The sequence below is a fragment of the Sitophilus oryzae genome, unplaced genomic scaffold (assembly GCF_002938485.1).
Source record: "Sitophilus oryzae breed Bouriz unplaced genomic scaffold, Soryzae_2.0 scaffold_1356_pilon_pilon, whole genome shotgun sequence".
In the NCBI taxonomy this organism is placed as follows: domain Eukaryota; kingdom Metazoa; phylum Arthropoda; class Insecta; order Coleoptera; family Curculionidae; genus Sitophilus; species Sitophilus oryzae.
Genome location: NW_022146011.1, coordinates 240124 through 259853, shown reverse-complemented (window position 1 = coordinate 259853; position 19730 = coordinate 240124). Strand labels below are relative to the sequence as shown.

General features: G+C 31.9%; 1 protein-coding gene across 7 annotated transcripts in view; it reads right to left on the bottom strand.

Annotated features, from left to right (window-relative positions):
* Positions 1–19730, bottom strand: part of LOC115875213 (disco-interacting protein 2) — a 253941-nt gene continuing 234211 nt past the window's right edge. For 5 of the 7 annotated variants that reach the window (XM_030890620.1, XM_030890615.1, XM_030890617.1 and 2 more), the window contains 8 exons: positions 18653–18904; positions 14206–14429; positions 11413–11604; positions 11064–11350; positions 8410–8640; positions 6530–6725; positions 3403–3612; positions 1–2688 (listed from right to left, as the gene is read on the bottom strand). In XM_030890620.1, coding sequence (XP_030746480.1) covers positions 2436–2688; positions 3403–3612; positions 6530–6725; positions 8410–8640; positions 11064–11350; positions 11413–11604; positions 14206–14429; positions 18653–18904 — 1845 coding nt within the window. In that variant the 3' untranslated portion in view covers positions 1–2435. The remainder of the gene's footprint in view (positions 2689–3402; positions 3613–6529; positions 6726–8409; positions 8641–11063; positions 11351–11412; positions 11605–14205; positions 14430–18652; positions 18905–19730) is intronic. The other 2 variants (XM_030890616.1, XM_030890618.1) reach the window with 1 other exon arrangement.

Sequence of the window (19730 nt, the reverse complement as noted above, 5' to 3'; positions counted from 1 at the left end):
AAAAACACTATTTAGAGGTTATGTAGTTTAAGAAGGAATGTTTGTTGTGCTGAAACTATTGTAGAGTCGAATAAATTAGGTTAGAATTGACCAGAGTTGAAAAAAAATATTTATAAACGTATTTTAGACGATCGCCCGTCCAAAAGTTCACCTAGCCTAACGTCGCTTAACTTTGCGTAGTGCGTTCCACGTAGTTGTTGAAAAACTATATTTTCAAAATAGTAAGATATCATAGGTAAATGAAATAATATAAGACGAAACTTGGTTAAATAAAACCGAAATATTTTCTACACCCTGTATATTTTTTTATTGTTTCAATTCTGGCCTAATTTAAATCATTCACTGTGTGTCTTTGTGCTTTTTGAACCAGATAATATTAAACATTACAAATACAAGCAATGTCTAGATTTCTGTGGCCGGTTCATACCACAATCTTCTAGCAATATTACATCTACAACATAATATAAAAATTACAATATAATTTCTCATTGGTTCTTTTCTAGAACACAAATTTGCACCAGTAATTTAATACACTTCTTAATCTCCGACAGAACATGATCATGAACAGCGATTAAAAGACAAAACATGTTAAAATATAAAAATCAACTAAAACTAGAACAGTTGAAATATATTTTAACAGTTAAAACTATAAATCAGAACACTTTAAATACTTTTTAACAGCTAGAAAATATTTAAAGTATGCTCATGAATTATATGTGTAAGAAACCTATTTAAAGTGTTTTTATTTATAGATTTATAACTGTTAAAATATACGAAGTGTTCTCACTAACAGTTATATCTTTTAAAAAGTATTAAATTTTTTTCATACCTCTTAAAAAGGATATAAAGTGTTCTCATTAGCAGCTATTTATGCTAAAAAGTATTAATTTTTTTCTCATTAACAATTATATCAGTTAAGTGTTTTTAAACCTTTTTTCATTAACAGTTATACCTCTTGACAAGGATTTAGTGTTTTCGTTAACAGCTATTTATGTTAAAAAGTATTAAACCTTTTCTAATTAACAGTTATATTTGTTAAAAAAATTATTAAGTGTTCTCATCAACAGTAGTTATACTCGTGAAAAAGCATTTAAAGTGTTCTCATTAATAGTTATATCTGTTAGCAAGCGTTTAAAGTGTTCTCATTAACAGTTATACCTGTTTAAACGTTTTAATGTGGTTCTTATTAACAGTTATATCAGTAAAATGTTTTTAAACCTTTTTTCATTAACAGTTATACATGACAAGGATTTAGTGTTTTCATTAACAGCTATTTATGTTAAAAAGTATTGAACGTTTTCTAATTAACAGTTAATATATTTGTCAAAAATTATTAAGTGTTCTCATCAACAGTTATACTTGTGAAAAAGTATTTAAAGTGTTCTCATTGATAGTTGTACCAGTTAACAAGTATTTAAAGTGTTCTCATTAACAGTTATATCTGTTAGCAAGCAGTTAAAGTGTTCTTATTAATAGTTATATCTGTTTAAACGTTTTTAATGTGCTCTTATTAACAGTTATATCAATAAAATGTTTTTAAACCTTTTTTCATTACCTCTTGACAAGGATTTGGTGTTTTCGTTAACAGCTATTTATGTTAAAAAGTATTGAACCTTTTCTAATTAACAGTTAATATATTTGTCAAAAATTATTAAGTGTTCTCATCAACAGTTATACTTGTGAAAAAGTATTTAAAGTGTTCTCATTGATAGTTGTACCAGTTAACAAGTATTTAAAGTGTTCTCATTAACAGTTATATCAGTTAGCAAGCATTTAAAGTGTTCTCATTAACAGTTATATCTGTTTAAATTTTATTAATGTGTTCTCATAACAGTTATATTTGTTAAGAAGTTTTTAAATTGTTCTCATTTTATTGCTTTTTATATCTTAGTGTCTGAATAGAAGAGACGTTTCTGTTGTTTAATGAAATTTGTGTTTAAGTAAAGAACTAATGAGAAATTTGTCTCCCTGGATTCATAAATCAGTGGGTTACTTTTTACAAAAAAAACTTATCTGTGATTTTTAACGATATTCCTAGAAGGTTGCAGTCGTTACAAATACAGTTTATACATTCTTGCAGTAACAAAAATCTACATTATTGGGGTTTTATTTCGCTAGCAATTTCAACTACTTACAACGTAAAAAAAATCAAAAACAGTCAACTGAATGGGCAGTAGAATCTTTGTGAATGTGTTTTTTTCCTTGTAAGGTTATAGAGAAAAACAAGGGAGATGATGTCCTATTTCGATGATGTTTTTTTTTCTTGGACCGCACACTCCTCGCTATACAGGGTGACCCAATGCTTCATAATAGTACACAACAGTGAGTCAATCTACATAATCCAAAGTTTCGGTCTATACAAAGTGCCCCCTTTACACAGACATCTGTTTGAGTCGTTTCTTTCCGTGCTTGGCACAGAAATTGTGAGCTTTTCGTTACATGTTGTACGCCACGTATATGGGATCAAGCTGATCGGCTAAGAAACCGTCCCTCAGGTGCATCCGTTGCTTCTCGCCCCGGGAATTGATGGGTACGATGCCCGGGTCCACCACGACGACCACGCCGACTATGAGGTGGTGTTCTTCGAGTACCGTGTTGGTTACCAGCGGTACTAGGTCTAGGGCTTCGCTTTCGTTGCCGTCGAGTTCGACCACGACTACCAAGAGGTTCGTCCACGTGAAGACGGCACTGAAAAAAGAAAAGGAAAAATGGTAATAAGAAAAGATAAAAAATAAATAAAATTGACGGATCTGTACAGGGTGGGTCAAATTGGACGCTTTTAAAGGGAAACACACCTTTCTATAGGAGATAGACGAAAACTAATGTCGGTGTCTGTAGCTCAATCTTTGCCAAAAACATGACGGTGGAAGCCGCACATCGATATCTGTTATCGTTTCGGAGTTACGTTTGAAATATAACAAGTGTGTTATATTTCCAAAAATATAACACACTTGTTATTTTGTTTGCAACTTTTAACTAGTAGGTTTTGGACCCCTGATTGATGATCTGCCCCTAATGGAACTCGAAAACATATTTTTCCAGCAAGACGAGGTACCGCCTCAGAACGCTGAAATTATCAGCAAATTTTTTCAGCCAATTTTTAGAATAATTGAATAGGTAACCAAGATTCTAGCCGTTGGCCGTCGAGGCCGCCGGACTTAGTGCCTATGGATTTTTATCTTTGCAGAAGAATAAAGGTTCTTATTTTTAAATTGCCTGTATAATCTAGACAAGAATTAGAAGTAGTTAGCGGTTATGCGAGAGTATCTTTCACCCCCACATATGTCGGAAAATCTCATGTCTTGGATTGCTATTTATTTTTATTGTTATTAGATATAGTTTAAATGTGTTGATGTTGTTAAATATACGAGTAGTTTAAATTGTTGGAATCTCTATACTCACCATTCTGCTATTTTCTTATGGCATCGCAGAACCGAATTTTCGATATCGATGGGATGGTACCTCATTCCTCTAAGCATTATGGTTTCGTCCAGAGCACCCACCACGAACACAGCGTCGTGTAGTTCGGAAGTGTCCGTGGGCACCAAATGATGCGAAGAACCAACAGATTCGTTGTCGCTTTGACTTAGGATCGTCTCTTCCGAGCCACTGCTGAAATATAAATATCAAAATTCATATCAATGTTGAAAAAAAACATTGAAGCACAGATTGGGCTAAATTTAAGAAAAATATAGAGATTTTTTAGCTACAAAAACAAAAATCAATGCCAAAAACTTCGAAAATATAATGAAAACTATAAAATATTAATTTTGTCGCAAACTCGCGTATTTTTGAATCTTTTTTTTTTAAATAGATTTAAGTAAATATTTTGTCGGATCCCGTCATACTGCCATTTTGTAATTACCATACATTTTAAAGAAAACAAGCTCAACCTATCAAGGAAGTCTTTGCTGCGGACTCTGCGATAGGGCTGCACCGAGTACCGAGTAGTTCGGTGCTCGGCCAGAATTTTAACCGAGTAATATGTACTCGGTGCTCGGCCTTACTTAAGGGCGCGATTAAACTCATTGGTGCCAAGCATGAAATATTCGGCGCCGGGCTGACTAACTGGAATCTAAATTTCCCGCTGGCCATTCAGGTGGTAGCTCTACTGTAAAAAATGTCAAATTTCCACATTTATTTGAGTTTTTGTGATTGTGTTGTGATACTTGAAGAAAATGTGTACCAGCAGAATTTGCAGTCGAACATTGTTTTTTTAGAACCTCTTTTAGTGCGAAGTGTACGATATGCGTACGTGCGAAGATAGCTTAATAGCCGTAAAATAATCATCACAAACTTATCAGAATACTTCGAATTGGAAAGCGGTAGTAATGACCGTTTATGTCCCTTAAGTGCTGTTAGAAGGTGAAGTTAAGTGTTATTAGTGTTGATAAGAAGGTTTGGTTTGGAGTTCTGTTGCAAAGTGCAAATATTTTTAGGGGTAGTATATTTCGACCCAGAAACACGAATGAGATTTTTTTCGCGAAAAAAAAACGAAAATTTGGATTTTTTTTTAGTTTTTAGTTAAAAAATATAATTTGTTGATAATATGGCATCATAGGTAGTAGATTAAATTTACAAGAAAGAAAATCTAGAAAAGCTGTTGTGGTTCTCAAAATTTTAGCAAAAAATATTTTTTTTTGAAAATTTTCAAAGTAAAATAACTCGATTATTTTTAGCGATGGGAACTATCGAATGAATTGGACTATCGAATGGTTACTGAATGAATGATTTCAACTATCGAATGGTTTTATTCGAATAAAATCATTCATTCATTTGTATACTAAAGCACACGTGACAACCTCGCCGTGCCACTAAACGGTTATCGTTGAGCCACGACTATCGAATGCTTTTGATAAATGAAATTTAGTATCCGTTTGATTTTTGTGTGCGTCAGTGCATTATTAGTTCTTCCAAATTTTTATAACTTCGCCGTATAAATACTGTGCTATTTTTGCGTTTATTAAAATATTTAAAATACTAGAATAGTAGTTTTTTTTAATTGACGATTGTGTGCGTGTGCAGGTGGTCAACATTTTTCCGAAAATTTTTGTGATTTTCCGTAGCCCGATCTTTCAATTATTTAATTTTATATGATATATGGTCTATTTTTTAATGGAAAATTTTGAGAAGTAGCAATTTTTAAGAGATATGAGATGAACTTACAATTAATTTTAAAAATAGATATTTGTATTTTAAATGTTTTAATAATATGAATTAGTTGAACTTAATAATCATATTTAAGTAATGTGGTTAAGTAAATGGGGGGTTATCGAACTCAAACTATGGGGTGAGAAAATTAAATTGAAAGTTTTACACGTGCCAATTTTAAAAAAAGTTAACGATGTTTGTATTTTGTTTATGCTAATTCTCTTACATGTAGTTTTTTGCGAAGAAATATTTCATTTATTTTTTAAAGTAAATGCCAGTAAAAGTAAATAATATTATTTTTAAATAGTAATATAAAGCACCTAATATAAATAATTTTGATTTCTAATTTTTTATTCATATTTTCCATCCATTACACTGCATGCTTAGAAAATTAATAAATGTTGATATTTCATGATTTTAAAATTTGTTGTTAATATAACAAATTAGTTCTGTAATTATTATTATTTAAAAAACAACCCTAGCCAAAAAATTTAGAGTCTATATTATTTTTAAATAGGATCTAATATAAACAATTTTGACATCTAATTTGTTGTTTATATTTTGCCACTACTTAAAAAAAATGTTTATATTAAATGATTTTAAATTTTGTCGTTAATAGGTATAACAAATTATTACTGTTATTATTTATTAAACCAGTCTTTGCTTAAAAGCATTAAAAATCATTTTCCTGCATCCAAAATAACAAGTATTATTGCAGTGTAACAACAGAATATTAATAAAAAAAATGCAAAATATATAGACGTACTATCCCTAACTAACTAAAGCCAGACAATAATATTCTTTGCTAATATCAACTAATACCAATATATGGCAACAGCGCCCTTCATAATGTAGTTTTTGTGTAAATACTAGCACCTCAATAAAAAAAATAATGTGCCCTTATCTTTATCTACTCCACAAAAAATCAAAGATGCCGCCTTCTTTCATAGCATTGCCACCGACCGCTGTCGGGTTTCTCGGAAAGAAACCTACGTCGCCGGGCGACAACTAAAATCCAGTTAATATTTTATTATAATCGATCCGGACGAATAAATGAATTTCATAAATGAATGAATTTTATAAATGAATGGTTTTTGCTGCCGAATTACTAGAATACAATATTTCATGGCAGATGACGCATCTATTCGATAATTTTTATTCGAATAGTTTTCAACGAATGTTTTCTTACTAGCTATCGAATTATTCGAATGAATTGCAACTATCGAATGTTTCGATAGTATTCATTCGATAGTTCCCACTACTAGTTATTTTGGATTTATTTGAAAAACGGTAAAGGTCACCCTGTATATTTATGATCTAGAGTTACTATATTGAATTATAGTAAATAAATTCAACTGTGAAAAATCTGTAGACTTACCGTTCAGTGCCCTCCGTCCTTCTTAAAAAGCCTAAATATCCCGTGCGGGCATACACCTCTCCCGTATTCCCCGTGACTAGTCTCGCGTTGAAATGGTCCGCGAATTCCGGTTCGTCCCCGTAGATCGTGAAGTAGCCACTGGCGTTGTGACCACTCTGTACCCAGATTTCGCCCAGGTGAGAATCGCCACATTGTCCTAGAAAGGAAAAACGAAGAACTTAAGCGTTAATATCAATAATTTTCCACACTATCTTTAAGAGTCTATTACGCTGTACTGTTCGGGTCGCTCTCAGGGGTCGGGGAAAGCGGGTGTGTGGCCGAAGGAAATATACAGGGTGTTTCAAAACAAATGCGAAAAACTTTAGGGGGTGATTCCTTGTTCAAAATAAAGGGTAGTTTGCTTTATAAACGTTGGGTCAAAAGTTAACCATTAGGGAGATATCGCGGTACAAAGATGGCGGAAAAATAATGTTTTTATTTTTTATCTTGAAAACGAAAAGAGATAGACTAATGAAATTTTATGGAAGCATTACTGTTATGAAAACACACTTTCAGGTAATTTTTTTACTTTTTTAAAATGAGTGGAAGGGGTTGAAATAAACTACCCCTATCATTCTTGTTAACGAAATTTAAAGAAAAATCTTATCAAACACATGCAAATGCTTTAATTTGGATAGTTTAGTTTGTCTAGAAACTTTTTATCTCTTGTGTTTTTTTGATAAAACTCACCGATTTGAAATTAAAAAATAAAATGTAAAGCATTACATGTCAGGACAAAAAACATTTTTAGATTAAGAATCTAGTGATAATAACGATAATAATAATCATCTAGATAATAACGTATTGCAGTAGAGTAATGTCAAATAAAATAATATCAGGAACATCCTAAAAGTAACAGCGGCAGACTAGATTTTTTCCTAAAAAAATTACAGCAGCCCACTAGATTCTTTATCAGAAAATTTTTTTTGTCCTGACATGTAATGCTTTACATTTTATTTTTTAATTTCAAATCGGTGAGTTTTATCAAAAAAATACAAGAGATAAAAAAGTTTCTAAACAAACTAAACTATCCAAATTAATTTTTCTGCATGTGTTTGGTAAGATTTTTCTTTAAATTTCGTTAACAAGAATGATAGGGGTAGTTTATTTCAACCCCTTCCACTCATTTTAAAAAAGTGAAAAAATTACCAGAAAGTGTGTTTCAACAGTAATGCTTCCATAAAATTTTATTAGTCTATCTATTTTCGTTTTCAAGATAAAAAAAATAAAAACATTATTTTTCCGCCATCTTTGTACCGCAATATCTCCCTAATGGTTGACTTTTGACCCAACGTTTATGAAGCAAACTACCCTTTATTTTGAACAAGGAATCACCCCCTGAAGTTTTTCGCATTTGTTTTGAAACACCCTGTATATTATATTTCAGAAATCTGTCTAAGGCTTAGCCCGACCCGGTCGTGTTAAGCCAAACCTAAAGTTCCAAACACACGTGCTTTGATTAAAACTTGATTAGGGTTTGCAGAGCTTCAGTATTTGCCATAAAATAGCGAGCAATTTGTTACAAAACTGTATAAATTATATATCACTGTAATCACAAAACTTCAATCTATTTCCGTACTGTAACGGAATTTTAAATTATGTCTATATTTTCGAGAAAATTCAGTCCAAACATTAGGAATATTTTGTTGATGTTTGACCATCAAAATCTTAAAAATAAAGAAGTTGTCTAAAAATGTTCTACAATACTGATATACTATAATCCTTTATCTTTAATTTCCTTCTTCATTTGTGTAAAAATACTTAGCCAGTTTGACATAAAACGTTAAATGCCGAACGTTTATTTTCCTACTTTTTCGGACTAGTGAAATAGATTAACGAACCTTTTGATTCTGGATTGGCGATGATCACTTTGACTCCGGGTAACAGTTTGCCGCTTTCCATCAGGCACAAACTGTGGGGACTTCCCCGCTCTACCAGCGTTACCCTGTCGTTCCTTAATGCCCTTAAATCCACGTAGACGGTGGAAGGTTCCGGACTAGAAGCACCTTGAAGACAAATGGCTACGTTCACCCTGCACCCGAACGATGTGGATACAGCCCTTGGACTTAAACCTGCAACAAATTATTTATTTAGGACACTTTTAGGATATGTGAACATATGCAAAATTTACTTAGAGTCATATGTTTCCTATGTTCATGTTTAAAATAAAACCAGTATAGATAACATCAATTAAACTTACAAAAAATGAACATATGAAAAATAATATGTCATATTATGTCAACTCTTCATAGTTCAAGGCTTATAGCAAGCTAGCTCATAGCTCATAGTTCATTCTTCAAAGCTCAAGCAAGGAGTGAAAATTGTTAGTAATACTTATATTAAACAGGAACATATGAAAATTAAAGTGGTGTTATGTTATGTGTTCAGTTTTAAATAAAGGCACTGTAAATGAGAAGTTACAAGAACTTAGATGTTTATTAAGATTTATTGTATACAGTGAACATATGAAAACTATAGTGGTTTCATATGTTCTGTTTTAAAATTAAAGAAATGTATATAAAGACACTGTAAATGAGAAGTTACAAGAACTTAGATGTTTATTAAGATTTATTGTATACAGTGAACATATGAAAACTATAGTGGTTTCATATGTTCTGTTTTAAAATTAAAGAAATGTATATAAAGACACTGTAAATGAGAAGTTACAAGAACTTAGATGTTTATCAAGACATGATCAAGACTTACTTTATCCAGTGAACATATGAAAAATATAGTGGTTTCATATGTTCTGTTTTAAAATTAAAGGAACGTATATGAGGAATGTCGCTTTTAATTGGCCTTGACAATATAATAGCTAATAGATAATTGGAAAAGCTTAACTAAAATGAACATATGAAAAATAAAATAATGTCATATTATGCCGACTCTTCATTCTTCATAGCTTTAACAACAAGGCTCTGTATTTGAGAAGCTGTCATAATAATAGAGTAAAAATTGTGAGTAATACTTATTTTAAACAGGAACATATGAAAAGTAAAGTAGTGTGTTATGTCACGTGTTCAATTTTAAATAAAGGCATTGTAAATGAGAAGTTAATATTGTTTAGAAGAACTTAGATGTTTATCAATACATATTTTATACAGTGAACATATGAAAAATATAGTGGTTTCATATGTTCTCTTTTAAAATTCAAGCCAAGTCTGTGAGAAATGTCGATTTTAGTGGACCTTGACTATAAAATAGCTCTAATAGAGAGCAATACCTAATTAAAGTAAACATATGAAAAATAAGGTAATATCAAATGTGTACTTTAGAAATAACTTAAAAATGAACATATACAAATACTTTTTTTCAGTATTCTATAAGCTAATGTTGATATAGATTATTATTCATATTTACTTACAAGTGAACATATGAAAAGTAAAGTTATTTCACATGTTCTATATGTTCTGTTATAAAATGAACCGGATTTGAAACATAATCATAATAATATAAGATTGATAGTATATTTAGTTCAAAAAGTGAACATACAAAAAATGAGGTGATGTCATATGTTCAGTTTTAAAATCAAACCATAGTATGTTAGAAGTAAGTGTTGGTATTAGAATATAGATTATTATCTTATCATTATTTATTTACAAGTGAACATATGAAAAGTAACGCAATGTGACATGTTTCATATGTTCAGTTATACAATAAATGAATAAGTGTATACCGGGTGCGTCTCAAAAGTGGCTCACCCATATAACTTTTTTATTTTTTCAGATAAAAAATCGAGATTTGGTATATTAATATATGACATAAATTACACTAACAGACACCGGAAATGACTACAACTTTTGATTTTTAAATGGTACCCTCGGTGTTTTGTTGTTTTATTTGATAGAAAATGACACTCTAAATAGAATGACATAATATCATGTGCCAACTTTTGACATTTTCGAATATGAGAATGTCATTTTCTATCCAATAAAGTAAAAAAATACTGAGGGTGCCATTTAAAAATCAAAAGTTGTAATCATTTCAGGTGAAACAGGAAGTCACCGAAAACAATTGAATACGTCAATCAATCCTAATTTATGTCATATACTAATATACCAAATCTCGTTTTATTATCTGAAAAAATAAAAAAGTTATAGGGGTGAGCCACTTTTGAGACGCACCCGGTATATGAGAAGTATCCATATAACTATATCTGAGACAGCACTGACAAGTATAATTAGTTTAGAAGTGAACATATTATTAAAAGTAAAAGTAAGGTAATGCCATATGTTCAGTTTTAAAATAAAATTATAGTATCCATATTAGAAATAAATACTGGTATTAGAATAGATATTATTATCAATATTGGTTTACAAGAGAACATATGAAAAAGTGCCATATGTTCAGTTTTAAACTCAAATCACTTTGTATTAGAGGGACTAATAAAAACGTAACTTAGGTTATTGAAACCGAAACTTTAAAAGTAAACATATAAAAAAATAAATGCGTTAAAATACAAAATAGAAGCATGGCTCTTTTAAATATTACTTACCTATAGCGCTAAATAACTTTGAAAAACTAGTGGTCAGGTTGATCCTAGGCCTTTCCTCCGCCACAACCACGCACGTCCTCACGCAAGCCAAGTTCACTCCCCTGCTTTTCAGCTGACTAACTGTCGAACCCAGTCCTTTCGTGCACATCTCCATCACTCCGTAGGAACAGAAGGTGTCCCTCACCTTGTACTGGGACACGGCGGACAGCCACAGCGAGGGGTTCACCTCCACTTCAGAAGGCGGGATGAGAATGGAATGGTGACCTGAATATATACTGCTTAAACACCTAGAGAAAAGAAGATAGAGACGTTTAAGTATGGACAATCATTTGCGGTTTAATATATTCACCATAAAGCAAATCCTAAGCCGCAATACGGGTCTAGACATAGGGCTATGTGTCTGCTAGGGTAGAGTTCGCAAGCCAGCTTCATACTCTTGCACAAATTCGTGACAGCTGCGTGAGACATTTTGATGCCGGCGAGGAGACCCGTCGTCGAAACGCTGAAATCTAAGTAGGCAAGCATTTCCGCTGTTGGAGCCCTGGAACAACAATAATTAGTAAATAATTAGTTCTGTGTAATTATGCTGCCTTTGCAAAATAGATGTAGATGTAGAGAGAATGAGTATGAACGTCCACAGAAATACCAATCATAGTAGTCGCCATGTTTGGGTTTACGCCTATAGGAGGAGATCAGAAAGTGACTGATATTAATAATAATAATAGCTCCCGCTGAATATTATTAATAATAATAGCTCCCGCATCTAGCGTTTGACGCCTTGGGAGTAGCAAGGTACAGCTTGCCATACTAGAGCCGTTCGGTATACAAAGGAAGGTAATGTGGCTAGCACTACGCTTCAACCGCCTATTATTACCTCAGGATTGTGAATCCCAAGTACTCGTTTAAGGCTGAGTCGACCTAGGTACCCAAACTATTTTTATTTTAATAAAAATAGTCGGCTGATGAAATGCCGGGTGTGGGAATCGAACCCACTACCTTGAGATTGGTAGACGAGAGCCTGTACCTCTACTCCACCGGGCACTTTTTAGCTATTATAATATTATACAGGGTCCGGCAACAGTGCGTCGGGCATCTGTAGCTCCTAGAATAAAAAACTTGAGAATTTTATTTAAGTGCAAACCTAAAGTATGTACCAGGATGTATTTCAGGAAAATATTTTAACTTCTATAGGGTAGCTCAAAAAAGTGTGAGTGGACTTGGATGATTTTTTTAAATGGAACACCCTGTATATTATTGCAATTTTGGCTTCCTTTCAGATCACTTTAGATAACCCTAAGATACGAATAAATAAATTTCAATTAGTGTCAGAGATATTAAAAAATAAATCAAAAATATTTATTTTTCAGCCCTTCTTAAAAAAATTATTAAAAATACAAGAACTGTTCTGAAATCAAAACTATTTTAGGTATTTACTTTAGATGGTTTGTACTTACTTTGCTATAAATATGAAAATCGTAAATCATACAGGATGTTCAAAATTCTATGCCAAAGTTTCTAAAATATAAAATAATTTTTCTTCGTTTTTTTAAATGGAACACCCTGTATATTATTTTTTCAATAGACGGAGAATTAAAAAATGAACATTTTTTGTATTTAGAGTATTTCAAAATTTTTAACGGTTTTGCAGATATTTGCGGTTTTATATTTCATATGGCATTTTCTACAGTAAATTTTTATCAAAGCCACCCAATGATTTTTCTCTCGTATTTTTCCATTGAAGGCACCATATGAAATAATACTGCGTGTATCTGCGAAACCGTTAAAAATTTTGAAATACTCTAAATACAAAAAATGTTCATTTTTTAACTCTCGATCTAATAAAAAAATAATATACAGGGTGTTCCGTTTAAAAAAACAAAGAAAAAATATTTTATATTTTAGAAAGTTTGGCGTAGAATATTCAACATCCTGTATGATTTACGATTTCCATATTTATAGCAAAGTAAGAACAGACCATCTAAAGTAAATACCTAATATACTTTTGATTTCAGAACAGTTCCTGTATTTTTAATATATTTTTTAAGAAGGCCTGAAAAATATATATTTTTGATTTATTTTTTAATATCTCTGAAACTAATCGAAATATATTTATTCATATCTTAGGGTTATGTAAAGTGATCTGAAAGGAAGCCAAAAATGCAATAATATACAGGGTGTTCCATTTAAAAAAAATCATCCAGGTCCACTCACACTTTTTTGACCCACCCTATAGAAGTTTACATATTTTCCTGAAATACATCCTAGTACATACTTTAGGTTTGCACTTCAACAAAATTCTCAAGTTTTTTATTCTAGGAGCTACAGATGCCCGACGCACTATTGCCGGACCCTGTATATTATAATTATTACTTTTTGACATACAGGTTGATTCTAGGTTCGATAAGAAGGGATTTTTCGAAATTCCAGTTCCAAGGGGGTGAAAACCATGCCTCAATTACAATATTTTTTATTTAAAAAACGGTAAAGATTCCGAAAAAACCCTTAAACACGTATATTTTATTTTGTTTTTTTACATATTTTAAGATTTTTTGAAAATGTACACAGGGTGTTTCATAAAATATGACCAATGAGTAATCACGATTCTGCTTAAACTGCTTGACGTTTAAAGGTGATTTTTGGCAAACGGATCGACTGTGGGGTGTAGAGGTTCGATAAGGAGGGGTTTCTCAAATTCCAAGAGGGTGAAAACGCCCCTCAAATATTACAAAATTTGTTATTTAAAAAACGGTTAGTCTTTCGATAAAACGCTTGGACACGCATAATTTATTTTGTTTTTTTTACATATTTTGAAATTTTTTAAAAAATTATACAGGATGTTCCAAAAAGTTGGGTAATTGATTAACTACGATTCTGCTTAAACTGCTTGACGTAAAAAGCTTATTTTTGGCAAACGGATTTTTCGAAAGTCAAATTCCAACGAGATGAAACTACCCCTCAAATATTACCAAGTGATATAATAATATCGCCATATTGCTTTTTTTTCATGCGATGTGAGAAATTTTTATCCAGTTTTTATGTTAATGGAAATTCTTGCTTTGCTTTATCATCACCATTACAAATGATTAAATCGACGCGAACGAAGTCGCGGGTACATGCTAGTTTCTTTATAACAATCTTTTACCTGTAGACCACCGGTAGTTTCTTCTTGGGCATGTCGTCCGTGTCGAGGATGACGGGCCACGCCTTGACGTCCACCACGTTGCTGGCCTCTTTCGAGCGCAGCATCTTGATCACAGCCTGAATGGAGAGGACCAGCACCGACTTGGACACGTCCACGATCATGCGGACGGTGGGCAGCGTGGTCTGGAGGTTCTGGGGGTGCGGCGGTCGTATCGTTACCGGCACCTATAGAGATGAGAAGAAAATGAAATCATTACAATCGTTTTTTAATTGATCAAATTAGAATCGATTTTAAGTGATATGGACTGAGCAGTACCATACATATACAGGGTGTTCCTTAATGAAATGCTAATATTTAAGGGTGCAAAACCTATTCTAAGAGAAACACTTCATATGGTAATCGCAAAACAAAAATTTCCGATGCACGTGATCAACTTTGAGTGACAAGCGATGGCGACAGCGCTGCCAGATTGTGATGGATTTATAACATGAATCTTAATTTAAAATTGACTAACAACATATTTATTATAACATTTTTTAAAGAGTTTTACGTTTTATTTTTAATTTAATAACTAATATTTTAGTGATTAATTGATTTATTTGTTTTATAGCTTATTTTACTTATATATTACATATTGGCAAAAACTATGTCCATTATGAAGATTATTATAAGCGTTATTATGGGTTATTTATTTATTGGTGTACATCTGACAACGCCGTATGTGGTAATAACAAGAGGGTGCTATTAATACGCAAAGTAATAATCACAGAATTTAAAAAAAACTAACTTTGAAACTGGTATAACGAGTTTATTAATCAAGCTGACTTTTCTGAATGCGGTCAAGGGTATTAAAAGACCTTTATTGTCACGTTCTCGTTCAAAATACTTAAACTGGTTTGAAATGATGCGTAGAAAATTGTGACGTCACCTATCAGCATTTCACTGAATAGTTGACAGAGGGCGCGAGCCTCTGAATAATAATATTATGGCGTGTCTAGTTCTCTGCTGCCGTATTTACACCATATATCTTAAAATCACGTTAGATTTTTCAATTTTTATTAAGATCGTTAAAAATACGTTTTTATGTGAGATTATTCTTTATTACCCCAATATTAAATTAACTTTTATATATTTTACTACTAGAAATTTAAACTTAAATTTTTATAATTACCAAACCAAAGTTGTTCGGATGTTCGAGGGTTCGAGGTTAGATTTGTATTTTGTGGATTTTGCGTTTGGTGTTAAATAATTTGAGTTTTCAATTTTGTTTTATTGTACCCTCTTTATTATTTTTGTAATGAAGGGTGTTAAAGTTTGTTTTGTGAAGGGCTGTCTAAATAACTCTGAAAGCTCTTCAGAAAAAGTTTTTATAACTGTTCCGTTGGATGAAAGCCGTCGAAGAGCCTGGTTTGAAGCGGCAAGACAACAATATGTCAGCAAAAGTACGAGATTTTGCTGTAAAGATCATTTTAACGTAAGCTTCTTAAGTTTTATTTTACAATTAATTTTATTTGCTTTAAAATACATTTAGAAAAATGGTTTTTATTTATCATTGTACCTGGTGGCAAACCGTGACACTTTTGATAGGTGACGTCAGAGATTGCAAAAGTGAAAATTTAAAATTCTTAATTTTGATTAATTTTTTTTATAAAATGGGATAAAATTGAAGTAAAATAAAAAAAGACGGGTGTCATAAAATTGTATGAAGATTAATTATTTGCAATAAATTTGGTTAAACTCCGGATTATGTACTCACAAAGATTCAACAACAACACGATATTATACAAAATAATGACTGACACTAGGATAATTGTCAAACAATAAAGGACAACATTGCTGAACACGGCGCAATGTGACCAACATACCGATAATAAAATTCGGTTTAAACTAATTTTTGCAGCTTTAATCTAAATAAAATATCTGTTACAATCCTTTGCTCTATAAAGTAAAATGAAGAGCTGCTCGGTATCTTAAATTATGCAACAAATTTAAACATTTTTGCCAAAATTTCATTTAGTCAGGTTTATAGACTTTAGTGTCAATGTCGATATGATTGATGACGTGCATCGGAAAATGTTTTACAATTACCATATATCATAGACTTAAAATAAAATATAGACTACACTATTTACATCTCAACGCGGATAAACAACCTTTTTTGTACACATGTTTACTTCTGGGTACAGTCGACCGAGCCTTCCTCATCCAGCCTATGTTGTCACGTCTTTAATATTATCAATATTTTTTTTCTTGTTATACACATATATTGAGATATTAATACTACAGTTTAATAAAGTAGGTTTTAATATTCCAGAGATGTATTAAATAGTCCTTATACTACTAAATTATAAGTCGGATACTGTTTAAAAAGGATAAGTTCTTTACAATATGACAACACCGATTAGAGGCGAGGGAGCCTATTCATTCATTTATTACCTTGTAGTACGTGTCGCACGTGTGCGGTAAAGCTTTGTTGCCGCTATCTCCCCGGCTGTATTAACGCATTTTCTTAGCTTGTAGTGCTTAAGTGTTTATTTTATTGACTTTTTCTGTTCAAGAACTATAAAATATGGTTCGCCAGTGCCAAATTTGCAAGAAATTTGACTTAAATAATCCATTTAAGTCTTGAAACGACTTTTGACCGGTAGGCAACTCTCAATTTACCCATTGGGAGTCAGTGGCGTTGTTGTAGAAAGGCGCTTATTTAGATAATATTTTAGTAAAATGTAAAATCTGAATTTTTTCTCTTACATTACATTATTTACTTACTTACATTGTAACAAAATCATAATTATAACCCTGTTAATAATTAATAATGTTTTTATTAAAAATATATTCCGGTTTATTCTAAAATTATCTTCAGAATCTAAAATAACATACAAGAATTTTAAAATGATATTACATTATGAAACAATATTTTTTAATATACCGGGTCGTCTCAAAAGTGACTCAACCCTATAACTTTTTTTATTTTTTCAGATAAAAAAAACAGATTTGTATGTTAGTAGGTATATGACATAAATTAGGATTTATTGACGTATTCAATTGTTTTTGGTCTCTTCCTGTTTCACCGAAATGATTACATCTTTTGATTTTTAAAGGCACCCTCGGTATATTGCTACTTTATTCGATAAAAAATGACACTCTGAATAGAATGACATATCATATGTCAACTTTTGACATTGTCGCTTAAGAACATATATATTTTAAATTTCAATCCAGTTTTTTTCAATCCACTAAGTTTTAATCAAGGAGCCTTGGAAAAATAGTTTTGATCGTCTAATAGGTTTCGTGTCTTGTCTAGGCCGGTTAAAAGATGTACAAATCGTATTTTTAATCATACATATGTCAATTTTTTCAAGGTGTGACTCATTAGCATATTTGGAAAAAGCATTTTTTTATGAATATATTGATACCACAGACTTGGTATTTCGAGTCAAATTGTCGTTATGAACCGCGTGTTACAATTACAATTAAACCATATGCGAAAATGTCAAAAGTTGACATATGATATGTCATTCTATTCAGAGTGTCATTTTCTATCGAATAAAGTAGAAATATACCGAGGGTGCCGTTTAAAAATTAAAAGTTATAGTCATTTCCGGTGAAACAGGAAGTGACCAAAAACAATTGAATGCGTCAATCAATCCTACTTTATTTCAAATACTAACATACTCATACATATAGTGTTTTTTTATTTGAAAATATAAAAAAAATATGGAGATGAGTCACTTTTGAGACGCACCCGGTATAATAAAGACAGTACCGAGTTAAATAAATGTAGTTTTTATTTTATCCACTTCCTATCACCTTCCTTGCTTTAATGGAACAGATTTATGTTTTCTCTAATTTACATAATAAGACATCACTTAACCAGAAAAAAAATTACAACAATCATATTTTTTTCTCTCCCTGTCGCCGATTCTATTATATCTGTGGAATAGATCCTGTTTTGATTAATATTAGGGGTTGTAAATGTTTGACTAAAATTAATAATTTATTATTAATTTCAAAAATTACCTAATTTCGATTATAAAATTTCTTCTATAATGTGTATTTTATTATTTTTATCCTTTTTGGACTCTAAATTGTTTTTTCTAAACTTTTATTTAAAAAACCTGTCTTAAATCTTAATAAAATATAAAAAAGTTTAAATACGATATATTTTTAATTTAATTATAGCTTCATTAAAATAAAAAAATTACCCGGCTATGATACGGAGAGTTCAGGTGTACTTGAGAAACGAAAGACAGTGTTGTGTTTCTCGGCAGAGTCGTCAGGGAACGACCGTTACGACAGAGACAACCTATCTATCGCTCGTGTCGCACTCGTTATAACCTAAAACAATAACAAGACAGTGTCTGACCGCATGTTCCAGCTATTTATGAATGAGATGCTCAGTCTATATTTTATTTTAAGTCTATGCCATATATAGTTTGTTACTTACAGCTCCCACGTATATACAGCCATAGAAAGCGCAGATCAGATCGATACCGGGTGGGAAAATTAAAGCTACGTGATCGCCGGTGTTAATTCTCCCTTTTTCCACCAGCAAGTTGCCGATTCGTTCGGCCTTCTTGTGAAGTTCTGAGCAGGATACGGCCCTGGCCACTGCGCCTTTGTTGTTCAACAGGGTGAAGAGGATATGATCTGACGTGCTCTGGGCACGCCAACGTAGCATTTCACCAATCATTTGTTGCTGAAAATCGAACAAAATGTTAGAAATAAAAAAAAAACTTAAAATCCATTTGTAAATAAAACATCCAGATTGTCATAAAAATTAAAAGACAACAACCAACGACATCGAAATAAATTAGACCCGGCGACTTACATTTTGGCGAAATCCATCATTGCCTTAGAAAATTGCATGTATGCCAAATTTCCACTTCGGCCGCATTTAAAATGAAATCTTACCTACGTATACGTACGGGGATAGCTAACCCACATCCCACATTGTAAACCACGAATTCCAAATATAGATTACGTCGTAGAATACTTTAAACCGATAATAATTAAAGGTAGCCTAGTATCACGAACTACTCCCAATCAGCATTAGCCGTTATTTAAATCTTCTGTAATTATAATTTTTAGATTTTAAGAAATTTAACATAAAACAATCGACAACGTCGCAACGCCAGCTGATACTGAAAACGTACGCATTTTACTATCTTTACTCCTAAATTCAGGCAGCCAACAAAACATCCAGTTCGAATTCGTTCATAAATTGCTTTACGGCGTTGCCAATGTGTTGTGGTTTTTCGAAATGTTTTATGAGGTGATTTCCAGATATTTTAGTGTTTTGTGGTATTATTTTTAGTGATTTTATTCAGAAACAATAAGACAATGGTGCGAACTTGCTTAATTTGCAAAAATAGAGACGATTTAAACCTAGAAGTTTGATATCGAAGGTGAGTAAGGTTATGTTACATCAGTGCGGTGCCGAAAGGTAAAATAGGAAAAAATCTTTGGAAATATTAGTAAATCACACAGTTTTGGAATGTACCGTTATAAGTAACGAACTATTA